This window comes from Corvus hawaiiensis, chromosome 24 (genome assembly GCF_020740725.1).
Source record: "Corvus hawaiiensis isolate bCorHaw1 chromosome 24, bCorHaw1.pri.cur, whole genome shotgun sequence".
Classification (NCBI taxonomy): domain Eukaryota; kingdom Metazoa; phylum Chordata; class Aves; order Passeriformes; family Corvidae; genus Corvus; species Corvus hawaiiensis.
The window spans coordinates 5741431-5754812 of NC_063236.1; the positions used below are offsets into that span (position 1 = coordinate 5741431).

The 13382-nt window shown below is 42.7% G+C and overlaps 1 protein-coding gene across 1 annotated transcript in view; it reads right to left on the minus strand.

Moving 5' to 3' along the window:
- KDM5B (lysine demethylase 5B) overlaps positions 1-13382 on the minus strand; it is a 55783-nt gene that overhangs the window by 26128 nt on the left and 16273 nt on the right. Inside the window, exons 5-11 of the mRNA XM_048327899.1 lie at positions 9400-9534; positions 6152-6245; positions 4891-4994; positions 3338-3496; positions 2659-2778; positions 2048-2206; positions 1428-1609 (exon numbers count right to left, since the gene is read on the minus strand). Coding sequence (XP_048183856.1) covers positions 1428-1609; positions 2048-2206; positions 2659-2778; positions 3338-3496; positions 4891-4994; positions 6152-6245; positions 9400-9534 — 953 coding nt within the window. The remainder of the gene's footprint in view (positions 1-1427; positions 1610-2047; positions 2207-2658; positions 2779-3337; positions 3497-4890; positions 4995-6151; positions 6246-9399; positions 9535-13382) is intronic.

The following is a 13382-nucleotide window of genomic DNA, read 5'->3' on the forward strand; positions in this document are numbered from 1 at the left end:
ACATAGGACTCAGAGTTCTGTAGAAGGACTATGGTCTTCAACCCTGGGAAAGCTCTGCTGCTGCAGCCTGGGTCACTTGGGATAAGCTGCTCACAACACTGCACCAGGACATAGGCTCCTCCAAGGCCCATGGGAACGCTGAAGATGGACACACCATCCCTAGGACTCTCCCAAGAACCAGTCCTGCCTTTTGGAGTCTTTTCAGAGTTTGGAGCACTGTCTCTGCAGAATCAGGTTATTCAGACTGCTCTGGCCAAGAACAGCTTCAACCTCAATTGCACATTGCTCTCCAATGCAGACTTAAACTTCTGCATTGAAGGGAAATAAGGAAGAATATCTGCAAGTGTAAAGACATCAAGGACTTTCCCACTGGAGGATAAATAAATGGAAAGCAAGTCAAGCAACTTTCACACGTGTCCGGATGTATCACGTGTGTGCACATGTACGCGTATGCACTGACACCTTTCTGCCCTTCTGCAGACAATACTGCAATTGGGGGCACACTATGGAGGACAGAAAGCCATTCTAAGAACAGGGAAACTCTCCTAGAGAAATGAAATCTGTACTGCAAGCTCCTCTCCCACCCACAGTTTTCAGTCTGACTGAAGACTCAGACAATGAGGAAAAAAAAAAAAAGCAGCAACACATGACAAGAAAGATAATTTTTACCATGTAATCCTGTCACTCCTTCACTCACCCTCAAACATTTGTTTTCATAACAGTAAGCACCATGAAAGCAAGTGAATTAAGTCACTGGCTCTTGGGCTGCACTGCAGCAGCTGCTGTTTCAAGGAGCAGCAACTGAACAAACAACCAAAAGGGACCCACTGAACAGCAGCTGAGATGTGGTTTTACCATTCTGCTTGAATACTCATATGAACTAGGAAAGAGAAAAAGCTTGACAGGTTTCAGGAAGAGTGACAACCATAATCCAGACTCCAGAAAAGATGTTGCAAGGTGAGAAGTTCAAGAAGCTCAGTCTATTTAAAATATCAAAGTGATGGCAAAGATCTGTCCTGATTACAGCTGACAAGTGTTGGCTTGATGAGAGGATTTATGACAGCATGATCCATCTAACAGACAAAACGTGCCGGAACTGAGTTGTTAGCTGAAGTTGGATGATTTTTAAAAGAAAACTCGCATGGTTTTTAGTTTACATTGAGTATAATAAAACATTTGATGGAGTATCTGCTGCATCTCTCATGGATTTTTTAAAACTGGGAATGGATGTCTCTTTCCAAAATATGACCTCTTGTCCAAAAGTAAATCAATGTAGGAATTACACTGTCAGATTTGACCCTGCTGCAACAGGACAGCAATGGTTACTTCGGCTGAGCTCTGTGAATCTGCTTTTAGTCCACTAATTAAGGGCAATAGGGAAGGAAAGCGAGAGTGTTTCCTAGACTGGGTTTATTCCTCAAACTCACCAATGCAGATAGTTAATGGAATAGCTCCAATGGTCTTCTATATGCCAACAAAATGAGGAAAAGCACATTCCTACGTACAGCCAGGGCAATTTCATCCCACAGATGTCCGCAGTGATGTGAGCAAGCACAGACTGCTCCATCACAGGCATGTTGTTTAAATTCCAGCCACTATCAAGGTATTCCTGAAAATTGAACAGAATGGTCACAGGTTTATACAACAGGAAGTGAAAAACCCAGGCAGATAAAAGTGCTAAAGAGCAATAGAAGAAAAGCACTTTCCTCAACTGAGGAATATATGAAACAGGTTAATGACTCAAAGACTAAACCCCACATTGTCTTTGCCTGTTTCACAACCCTGCCCTGACCTGCTTTGTTAAAATGAGACCTTTATTTGGTTTGGAAGTTATTTATTAACTACTAGAATAAACCTGTGGCTTTGAATGGCTGATCACAACAAGTTTTATTTATTCAAAACCCCAGTGTAGTTCTCTTCTTCAAATACTCTGCCAGATACACAAAACAAGCACTTTGTAACCCAATTCCATTACTGTGCTTTGAACCAAGGAGTTATTAAATGTAAAACTGCAATAAAAACGTTCACAGTGAACTCAAAGACCTACCTCTTCTTCTGGTCTAACTTTAAACTTCCCACCTCTAACTGGGAAGCCACTGCCAAACTCCTTTGAAGCAATGTCAGCTCCATATTCCACTGTCACATCCTCTTCAATGGTACTGACAAGTCTCCAGAATTCTTTTTCAACCAGCTCAGTGGGGACCATCTAGGTATGAGAAGAAAAGGGAGCATGTACTGAGGAATCAGTAGATAAGCATGTGCATCAAAGCTGTCCCAGGGAGGAATCTCCATTAGCTTGAAGCTTTTCCCCACTTTAAAATTGTTTCAACAAGAGAAAAACAACTGCAGCAGAGATGTAGTTCCAGGAGATGCTGCTGCCCTGTTCTCTCAGGAGTGGCTGACAGTCACAGCTCTCTTCCCTACAGACACTTCTTCTGAAGTGGGAAAAAACCAAATAAAAACACGAGCAGCTGGTGGAGCGAGAAACCATGACACCAGCAAGAACCAGGATTCACTGACGTAAATGAGAACCTCTGATTTGGGATTTCATCCCATTCAAAACCAGAGTCCCTCCCTTCCTCCCTCCCCAGAGTTATCTATTTTAACTAACCACACAAAGTGAACTCTACACAACATCAGGATAAAGCAGGAACATACGTGTACTGGCATGTTAAAATAGTCTGACTTGAAGGCATCTGCCATTTCCCCGAACGTGCGGAGGGTGTAGTCTCGTGCTGCTTGTTCAAACCCAAAGGCTTCTTGAGGCTTGTTACACTCCTGCAAGTGAAAAGGCAATCGTTTCTATAACATGTTAACACAACACTGTGCTCACATTTACACAAATGGGCTCCTGTAACGGCTTCTGAGGGGTAAGAAGGCAGGACACCACTGAAATGAAAACATTGTCCCAAAGGGCAGAGTCAGAAGAAGAAACTCTACTTGATTCACCAAATTACAATTTTTATTTATAAATCTGCATAAACATTAATGAATTAATATGCCTAATTTCTCCTTACTCTAATAGAGCTAAGCAGGACAAGATCCATAAACCACTACACTGAAGACCCAGTGAAACTCCAATTTTAAGTACAGAGGAAAGGTGTCAGCTAAAATCCAGAATATTTTTCAAAGACACACCAATTTTTGGCTCAAAACAGTAAGTGTCAGCTTTGCAATATGAAGCATGCCCAGTCTTCATTTTAGCTTTACCTCTATCACCTTGTTTGCACAACCTTAAATAACAAAAAATTATATTTTCTATCCCTGTGATCAGTTTAAAAGAAACCACGAAATACATATTAGCCTTAAGCCTAACTGCAGTGATTTGTCAGATTACCTGAGCCAGACACTGGGGACACCTCCAGTCCCCTTTGGGAACATCATGGAGGGGTGGAATTAAACAGAAGGTGTGGTAACTGTCATCACAGCCATCACACAGCAGGAGTCGGTCCTCGTCGTTCCCGCTGCCACACAGGAGACACACATACAAATCCACCTGCAACACAAAATTCCACAGTGGGAATGGGAGCACTGAAGGTAACTCAGGGTGAAAGCAGTTTGGTAACTCTCATCTGGGACACTTCCCAAAGCTTATTTTTACCTTAGCTCTGCAATGGAAATGAGACAAACACACCCTGAATATTCTTTCAACAGTTTAAATACCTCCCTCTGTAATTTAAGAAAAGACCACAAGAGCTGCAAGCCCTTCCATGCATTTTTTTTCCCAAATGCCAGAAGACTTGACCAAGTGCCAGGATAGCTCACATCAGCAGCACTGTGGCCTTGGCAGGCATAACCTAACACCTGCTGGGGGCTCACAAACCCTTTTCCCATGTGCAGCCTCAGGTGTTTCATTCCCCTCCGAGACCAATCGCATTGGAAGACAGAAATCTGGAGAGAAAGGGGCTCCTGTTGCTGGGAGTGCTCCTTGTTTTCCCCAGAGAAGGCACCAGAGCAGAGCTTTGGGTAGGGGGGCAGCTCTTAATTCTGGTAGAGCAGCTCCCAAGCCCCAAGGAACAGGCACAGGCACTCCAACCTGGGATGGGCTCTCCGCTGCCTGTCCTACATCCAACTCTCACCAGCAATAGCCTGGAATGCTCTTCCCAAACACAGAACAGTCATGAGGACAGGCAGAACCTCTCGCCTTATGGTGTTAAAAAAAGCAGCAGCATCTCCTGCTCCTCCCCACAAGCTTGTTTCATTTGGGGGGTAAGGGTGTCAGGCTTCTGGTATTTGCACTCCTCCTTCTCAGGTAGCAGCTACAGGTGTGGATTGAATGAGAACATGTTTGGCTTTAGGAGGGACCCAAGTCGTGGCATGGGCAGAAAGAACCTCAGCATTATCTTCTCAAGAGTGAGACAAGTACCACTGCCTTCAGGGGGTGGTTTTGGGGGATAGTTGGTGGCATGTGGAGAGCTGGAGCAGGAACAGGGCTGGTTTTGTAAGATGCGTTTGAACAACAAAGCTTCCAATTTAGTGCTGAAATTGTGGAATTAGGGGCAGGTCTGTGGAAGTGCCATGTGCCACAGCCTGCACGGAGCTCCCCTGGGGTTAAGGAGCAGTGGAGAGGCATCAGGTCACACAAGAACCACTTCCACTGGACTATGCATTCAAAATGCTTATTTTGAGACTGTATCTTGGAGACAGAAAACAAGTTACTTTAGTTAATGAAACTTAACCCTCCTGTCATTTCTAGTCTGTAAAGCATGAAGCTTTGGCAGTGTTGACACTGCAGCAGGCACAAACACTGCTGTGCTTCAGCCCCGAGGCTCCAGGAAGAAGACAAGAGTCCTCCATGTGACGAAGTGACAGAAGGTTTTACTACACAGCCCAGAGAAACCCAGAAACGCCTGCAAAACATGCAGCTGCAGGAAGGCAGGGGGTACTCACAGCATTGGTGGGTTTTTTAGATCTGACTTTGGATTTGTCCTTCTCTGGCTCCCCAGAAAGTTCTTTCTTCTCAGGGAGTTTCACCACACTGCGTATTTCCTTCTCTGGGCAACAGAAAAAAAAGAAAGAAAATATTACAAAATGTTTCAATGCTTAGTATTCCTTGTTATTTATTATTCCTTGTCCATTTATTTATTGCTTGTTAGACTGCATCCTACCAAGGCATTTGCTGAATTTTTATCCCCCCAACACTTGTTTCAGTCAGCATAAGGCAAGGCTTGAACTCCTGCAATGCCTCCAGAAGCCAGTGTTATCCAAAAATCCCAGCACACCACCACGAGCCAGCACTGGCTATCACAGCCCACAGTTTTTTACTATTTTATATGCCGTTTCAATTAATTTTAATTAAATTATGAGCAGCTTCATAAGCTAAGGTTTTGTTTCCATGTGATGTTAAAAAATGTCGACAAAGAGCTTCTTCCTTCTGCTCTTGGGGGAGGGAGGTTAGTACTTAGAGACTCCTTGAAGAAAAAAGAATCAAACTCCAAATCACCATAATCTAAACAAATTATTGAAAAAAAGATTTTGAATGAACAAATGGGACTGACAGATTGCTCAGGTAATTTGAATTATTAAGTAGTTGTAAATTGCTCCTGTATTTATTTGGCTAAATTATTTATCAACAAGCTTATTCTTCCATCTGATGGCATTAAGTATTGTTTCTCAGTCTCAAATAATTACTTCTTAAGGAGAGAACAAACTCAGGACTGTTGATAACAGCAATTTAATCATATTATGGGGATTTTATCATTAAGCTCAAAACATACTATCTTTTGCTTTCATGAGTTTAATTTCCTGATTTCAAATCAAAATTCTTTCCTAAAAGTGTCTGATATCTGATACACTCTTAAAAGAGTTTCTTCTATTTAAAGCTCATGGACTAAAATACCAAACAAAAACATGGTTCCAATCTCATTTCCGATTGCTCCAGAAGAGACACCCAAGTTTGAAAAATTATAAGTTTTTTTCAACTGAAAATATCTTCTTCAAGAAAACTCAACTACTTACAAGAAAAAAAACCCAAAAAATATTTCAAACCCATACAAGAACTTTTTACCACAAAACCCAATTTTAAAATTAACACAAAGTTGGGTTCTTTTATAAAATACTTCCAATAGTTCCAACTGCTGATTTTAACTCTGGTTTTAAAACGTGTTTGTACAAAGTAACAGAAGCTGCATTCACGCCGTGTTTCACTCACCACCATCACTCTTTGGAGGGGCACAGCCCATTCTGCGTCTCAGATTGTGGGTTCTGGCTTCTGGAGGGTCAGTCTCAGTTTTAACATTGGTTGCCTTTAAAAAGGAAAAAAAAACCATCCTTAGCTCAGTAACAACCTTAGCTGGAGGACTCTGGTTTGCCACTTGTGTTTGGGGAGATGCTCACTGCCAGCTGCTTGCCCAAGCACAGAGTGATGAGTTTGGAATCTCGAGCTGGCTGTGGGAAAGGCTGGCCATGGGAAAGGCTGGCCATGGGAGTCCTGACTAAACAGCTTCTAAGGCCCCTTCCAATGCAAACCATTTCATGATTCCCTGGTGTGAGACACAAACACCTCACTGAGGTACCACAAGGACTTGAGACTTGCATCCTGCCTTGTTCCAGGAAAAAGGCAGAGCCCAGGTGACAGTCAGAGAGAAACTCTGAGGACTTCAATTAAACTCAGAACCATTTGATACTTACAAACCACTACATCTAAACAGGCACCTGGAGTTCTGATATATTTGTCTTCAATTATTTACAAGCAGTTCAGAGAGAAATAACGCAGGGAACAACATGGAAGATTTGAAAGCAAATCCTACAAAATATCCATGCCAATAATGATACCAGGATTTGGGTTTGCTTTCAGTGGGACCCATTAAGAAGCAAAGAAAAGGAACTCGGTGCTTTCACAGATTTTCTTGTACTCTTGAAGAGCAGAACATGCTCCAGTCTCCAAAGCAGGGACCTTTGTTGGTACATCGTGAAACTTTCAACACAGAATAATGCTCTTCCATTTAATTCTTACATTTCTTCCCTGAAGTTTTGAGATAATGGGAGAACAATTCTCAAATCCCTCAGTGTTACGAGAGGATTCTCCAACACTGTATTTTTTAAGGAAATGAGGTCATACAACAAGTCAGTCACTCTCAGCCACCCTCTGAAGCCCAAAAAATGGGATGTGTGGCCCAGGTCTAAGGCAGGACTGGATACAGCGCCAAGTACTCCATAGGGTGGGAACTGTTTATTCAGTCTGGGGGTTTTTGTAGGTGTTGGTTGTTTGATTTGGATTTTTACAGAGCTGACATGACTTCCTCATCACTTTTCGTGTTCTCTTTGCCCAAATGTCTCCATCAGACCAGGCAGAGGTCCCACTGCTTAAGATAAGCACAAACAGAAGTTGTTCACTGTGTGCAGCAGTTCTGCCTCAGGGCCAGTGTGCACTGAGCCTCAAGTGCAGGGACAGAGCCCCAACTTCTGCACCTTCAGCTCCTCTGAGCTGTGCCTCTATTTTGTGCTTTAGCTGATACTGATCTTCCTAAGAGCAGCCCTTGGTTTGGCCTGAGCCTTTTATCACATCAAGTCATCTCACTTTCACCTCCCCAGCACTGTTGTGGTCTTTCACACTGAACTGTTCTACACCAAGCACCTAAAGCCTTTGCATTTCAAAACCAGCCTAGACAGTCACTGTCCTTTTCCTTTCTCATTATGAACATTTTCTCCTGACTGTTTACTCCCCAGGTGGGAAAGGGCAAGGTAAAACTGCATGTCTCACAACTGCAAACTAACGCTTATCCTACAGGCCACAAAAACTTACAGTACTTCCCTGTGGTTCACTTCTTTTAAATGTTTATGGTCAGCCTTTGAAAAGCAGGAAATATCAAACTGGCAAACATGAGAATGAATTTAAGATTCACAGTTTAAGACACAGACAAATCCTTTTATATCTCATTAGAGCAAAAACTTGAGACGTGAACCAAACGTTACTCTTTTGCAACCAGGTCAGTGCAAATGCCAACTGCTTGGAGCTTCAGTGTTGAATAAAATGGATTTAATAACCTTCTCTGACTGCACTGACATGGAACAGCAAAGTTCACATTAACAAATCCTAACTTTGGGAAATTATTGTCTTAAAACATTACAGCTTAAGCCAGCCAGTCCCTGTTGCTCAATTCAGCCTTAGCACCGTGTGTTCCAGTTATGTTCTTAATTAAGGATTTTCCTTCCACAAAAATGAGGTGTACAACATCAGTGATGCTTGGGGCAAGAGCTGAGAGGGCAGCCTTGCCTTTTGGCTAAGGATGAGCAGTTGGTTTCCCCCAAAATGACAAAAATGTGCCCTCTTTGTCAGTGCCATCTGACACCACTGCCAGAGAAACAGCCAGAATTTTAGTGTATATTTGTCCTGCTGTCAATTCTAAAGAGACCCGTGACAACAAGTATCCTTCAACCACAGGCAGACACTTCAAATGGAAAGTTTCAGCCCAAACTACTGAAGTTTGCTCGGAATTATAAAACCACTTGTAACCAGGTATTTGAGTGGAAAGGCTTTAGAAACCCTTAATTGCAACTCATTAACTAAGCATAATTACAGGCAGAATTTGCAACAGCTAAGCTGTACCATTCGTACTAATAAAGACCAAGACCAGAACAATGGGAGTTAATAAGAGTCTGAAACAAATTGTGACCTTCCTAACTCATGATGTCACCACTAATCAGACCCTCTCCTGGGAATATCCTCCCCTACTCTTCATCTGCTCAAACAAAAGAAATAGGAACTCTCTAGAGATATGATCATCAGACTGGAAAGGCTGGAGCCAAAGTATTACTGTTTTCCAGCAACAAAGGAGACACGGGATCTCCTAAAATATGTCCTCACAGAAGATACTGAGATATAACCAACACATTTCATGCTTATCCAAACAAATATTGTTCCTTAAGGACATGTAAGATTGTACAAAACCACACTGACTTGATGGTATACACTTCTTCCTTATATTGCATGGGTAAATTAACACAAATTGATAGAATTCAGGAGTGAAAAATTAAATACAACAGCGCTAATGTTAAAACCAAAATCTTCCCCGCTCTAACACCTGGCTTCAACTCATGAGAGACGAACAGAAACCTTCCAGCACATTTAGAGAATAAGTGCTGCTCACTGACTGAGGAACAACAGATCAAAGCTGCTTCATTTCCAGAAGCTCTCACCTGTCTTTTCATCTAAGAGCCCCACAGTATCCACAATCATGTTGAAAGCATAACCCTACTGTCCACACTCACGAACAGCTTCCACAGCAGAGCCTCCCAGAACTCCGAACCTCAGTAACACACTTGGTAAAGCATCAGACAATACTTACCCACTATTTATGCATTTATAAATGTTTAGGTACCCCTGCCAAAGTGAAGCAGCTGTGCCTGTGCACACACACACACGCAGTGCTGTGCTCAGGGTGCCCTCAGCACGCTCACCTCGGGCGTCAGGCGCTTGGCGCGGCGGGCGGGCGGGCAGCTCTCGGACGGCGGCACCGACTGCCGCTGGGGGATATCGTGGGGCTTGTACTCCTTGTCCTTCGTGTCACTGCTCAGATCTGGCTTCTGCAAACACTAAAGAGACAATTTGATTACTTCATTTCTACCTCCACTTGCAATACAAACCTGAACAATTTCCTGGCTCATGGAAAGAACATAGACAGGGCCCTAATAATTCCTGTGCTGAGTTAATAAACAGCACGTATGACAATGGTAACATTACCTACCTGAACAAAGCACAAAATCACTTTTTCCTATCACTTTAATGACTACAATAGCCATAAGAAAGGATCTTAAATAAAGCTGAAGTCATCCTTTAAGTGTTAATGAGCACCAAACATTTCTCTGTGTGTAATACCAAGCCTAACTATTCTGGCAGATGGGGCCTTTGCAGACTGGGTCACCAGCACTCTGGAACTGCTGAAGTGTCCTAACGTTGAGTGGCTGTGATGCCAACATACAGAGCAATATAAAAGTAAATTACAACCTATCAAACATCCCTGTCCTAACTGAAATACAGCTCTGTTAATACGGACACTGCAGGAGCTCCCTTCTTTCCATGTTTTGGAGAGGACAACTGCTGCATGAATTAAGGGCAGAAGGGAAAAGATGCAAGAACAGTTTTAGTTCTTTCAAGCTGCTGAATGAACACATTTCATTGCTGGAAACTGTGCATACCTCTGGCAAGAAACAGAATAATTAATGACAATTCCCCATTTGTCAAGCCACACAACACCCAGTAACAGCAGACAAAATGTAACAGTTTTTAATGAGTACACAACAAATCCTACAGAAAGAAAAAATCTCATGTTGCCAGGAAGTAATTCATGAAATTGCTGGATCCACATTTCCCCAGTTCTGTTACTCTGTTCCCATCACAAGCATTTACTCAGCAAGAGAGAGCAGTAAAGGACAGAGAGAACCACTGCAGTGGTGTGAGGATGATGCTGCTCTATAGACAGCACAGCAAACATACTTTTAGAAATAAATGACAGCCAGAAGGGGGGAGGGAAAAGGAGCAGAAAGTGTTATTTTTGAAGAGAAGTCTATGCAGAGAGAATGGTGCATTTAACAAAAAAGCAGTATCAGTCAAGGGCAGCAGGGTGTCATTAACCACCGCCCACAGACAGTCCACGACACTGATCAAAGAAACCTCCAGAACTGCTGTTTGCTTTCGGACTACCTTCAGCCCTAGACTTTGTAAACTCTAGATTTATACTCTGAAAGCAAATGGCTGACTTAATTTCAGCATTAAATACACAGTACCACTCAACTTTGCAGCTCATGCACACAAGCAGCGAGTCCTGGCTGATGCTCAAAGGTTGGGTCTGGAGCCCCAGAGCTGCAGCTGCCTCTTCACGAGAGCCTGGTCCCTTAAAGCTCCCGCTGGAACAAGAATCACAGGATGGCAGAAGGGTTTGGATTGGAAGGGAGCTTAAAGATCACCTTGTTCTAAGCCCCTGCCATGGGCAGGGACACCTTCCACTACACGAGGTTGAGACCCATCCAACCTGGCCCTAAATCCTTCCATGGATGAGGCATCTACCAAAGCTGAAAGAAGATGATGTGACATCAACATCAGGGAAAGAAAGCAAAAAATAACAATTTCTCAGAACAGAAAATGGACAAGCAGAAAGAGCAAATGAACAGGAAAAGATTGAAAATGAGAGAACAGAAAAGAACTTCTATAAAATCTGGGTCCTTGAATCATTTCCTCATGTGAAACCCAACTTATCCGAAAAAAAAAAGAGTTTCTACTGCTTCTGATAACAGAGGACATATGAACCTTGAAAACAAAGCTCTGGAAGGCAAACAGCTTTTCCAAAACAGAAGTGTAAGAAAACCTTGAAAACCAACAGATTGTGTCTCACTTCAGTGCAGTGCCCAGACAAACAAAGAAAAAACCAGAAAAAAACCCAAACAAACCCACCAAAACACAAACAAAAAACCCCACAAAAAATCCCCACAAAACAAACCAAAAAACCAAACCAAAACAAAAAAAAACAAACCAAAGAAACCCCAACAACAAGAAAACCAAACCCCAAAAAACCAACTGAAACCCCCCCACCCCCAAAACCCCCAAACAAAAAACCCAAAAAAACTCCCACCAAACCCCACAAAAAAAGGAGCCCTCACTGTTCCTTGAAAAACATCAGAAGACATTTCTTAAATAATGATGTTTCACCAACTATTTAAGCACAAACATTTCCCAGTGCCTCTGTAACCCGAGGCAAAGGCAGTGGTATGGAATGGCTGTTAATTCACAATTTCAGCTCTACCAAGAGAACACCTAGAACTGTTCTAAGGATGAGAATTCCTCTGTACTCCCTCTATTCCTGCACAGACCTGATCAACTGTCTTGAACCAAGAGCACAGCTGCCATCTCTCTTCCCAACCAGGCTTTGGGGAGGTTGAGCTATTATCAACCATTCACCAGGAGCTCATCCCACACACTGTGATCATGATCTCGTTATATTCCAAGAAGATGGTTGCACACATGATCCTTGAACCCTCAGTGGTGGCAGAGAGCAAGTTAAAACCCATCAGCTGAGGCCACAAAGGAGTAGCTCCTTTAGCAGACAAAGGACAGAGCAGGAATGGCCACACGGCCTTCAGGATGTCAAAAGATGGGGGGGGAGGAAGGGATACAATTCATTTCCTCCAGGTTTAGATGTTTATTAGTAGTAATTAAATTAGTAGTAATTTACACAAAAGCCAATCAGTCAAGCCTGATACTTGCAGAACACAACTGGTTTACCCCTACTACATGTCCATGGGGTTATAAAAACCACCGAACTCCAGAGGTGCTCATTTTCCTCCAGGAACAATGAAGGGTGCCAGAGAACTGTCTTGCACTGAAACATCTTTATCAGAGGCACACACATCTAAATCTTTGGAAATAAGGCCACTAAAGCCTTAGTTTGGAAAAGAAACCAGATCCACAATTACTGAGTCAGCTGGATTCACTGACAAACAGAAGTAAAACCACCTCGAGCCGCCCAAAATGTAGCTGCACTTTAACTCATGGAACATCTGGGCAATGCAGTACAGAAGATGCACTGACACAAGATTCTGGATACCTCAGTTCATGCAGGGGACACTTTTCCCTCTGGGCATATAGTGTGACTCTCTGGGATGCCACGCAGTTACCACAGCTGGGAAGGAGAGGTACAGGGGTAAGAACCAGTACCAACAGCTTCACTGCAACTTCTCCAGGCCTACACCATTACAAACACCCCAGGCCTGTCTAGTCCAATTTCAAGATAAGAAGAAAATAAATACCCCCTGTGGAGAGCCGCTTTGGGTATTAGAAACTGGCTGGTTTAAGGAATTTTTGCTGTTGGACTGAACATGAGCTTTAATAAAAACATGCTTTCCCCTCTATTCCCCTCTGAACAGCTCCAGAGAGTTTCACTATTTCAGCATGTAGACAGAAATAGCTCCAGCTGGAATATCTGTCAAAATAATTCCTGAAGCCAGTTTAATATGTATTGAAGCCACACAAACAGTTAATGCTATACACAGATCTAGATGAGATTAAAGTTATGGCACAGTCATTAGTTATTATTAGTGGAAACGACATAATTTCATATTTTTGGCCTTTGCAGGAAAAAAGGCAACAAATATTTCAAGTATTACCAAATAAAGAAAAAAAAAAATCAAAAGACTCAGTGAACACAAGCACTAATCTTGTCTGGATGATCATCAGAGCTGTGTGAAGAGCTTCTCTCAACAGGCTATTGAAGGAGGAAGCACATCTCTAACTGACAGCTGTCACACTGAACAGCTACAGCTTCTCCAAAGAACAGCTCAGGTTCTTAGATTCCCAGGAAAACACTGAACAGACACACAGTAACGGACACCTACAAAAGAAGCATCTGGGTAAGCACCACTTAATAAGAACATGTGAAAGGAAGCCAAAA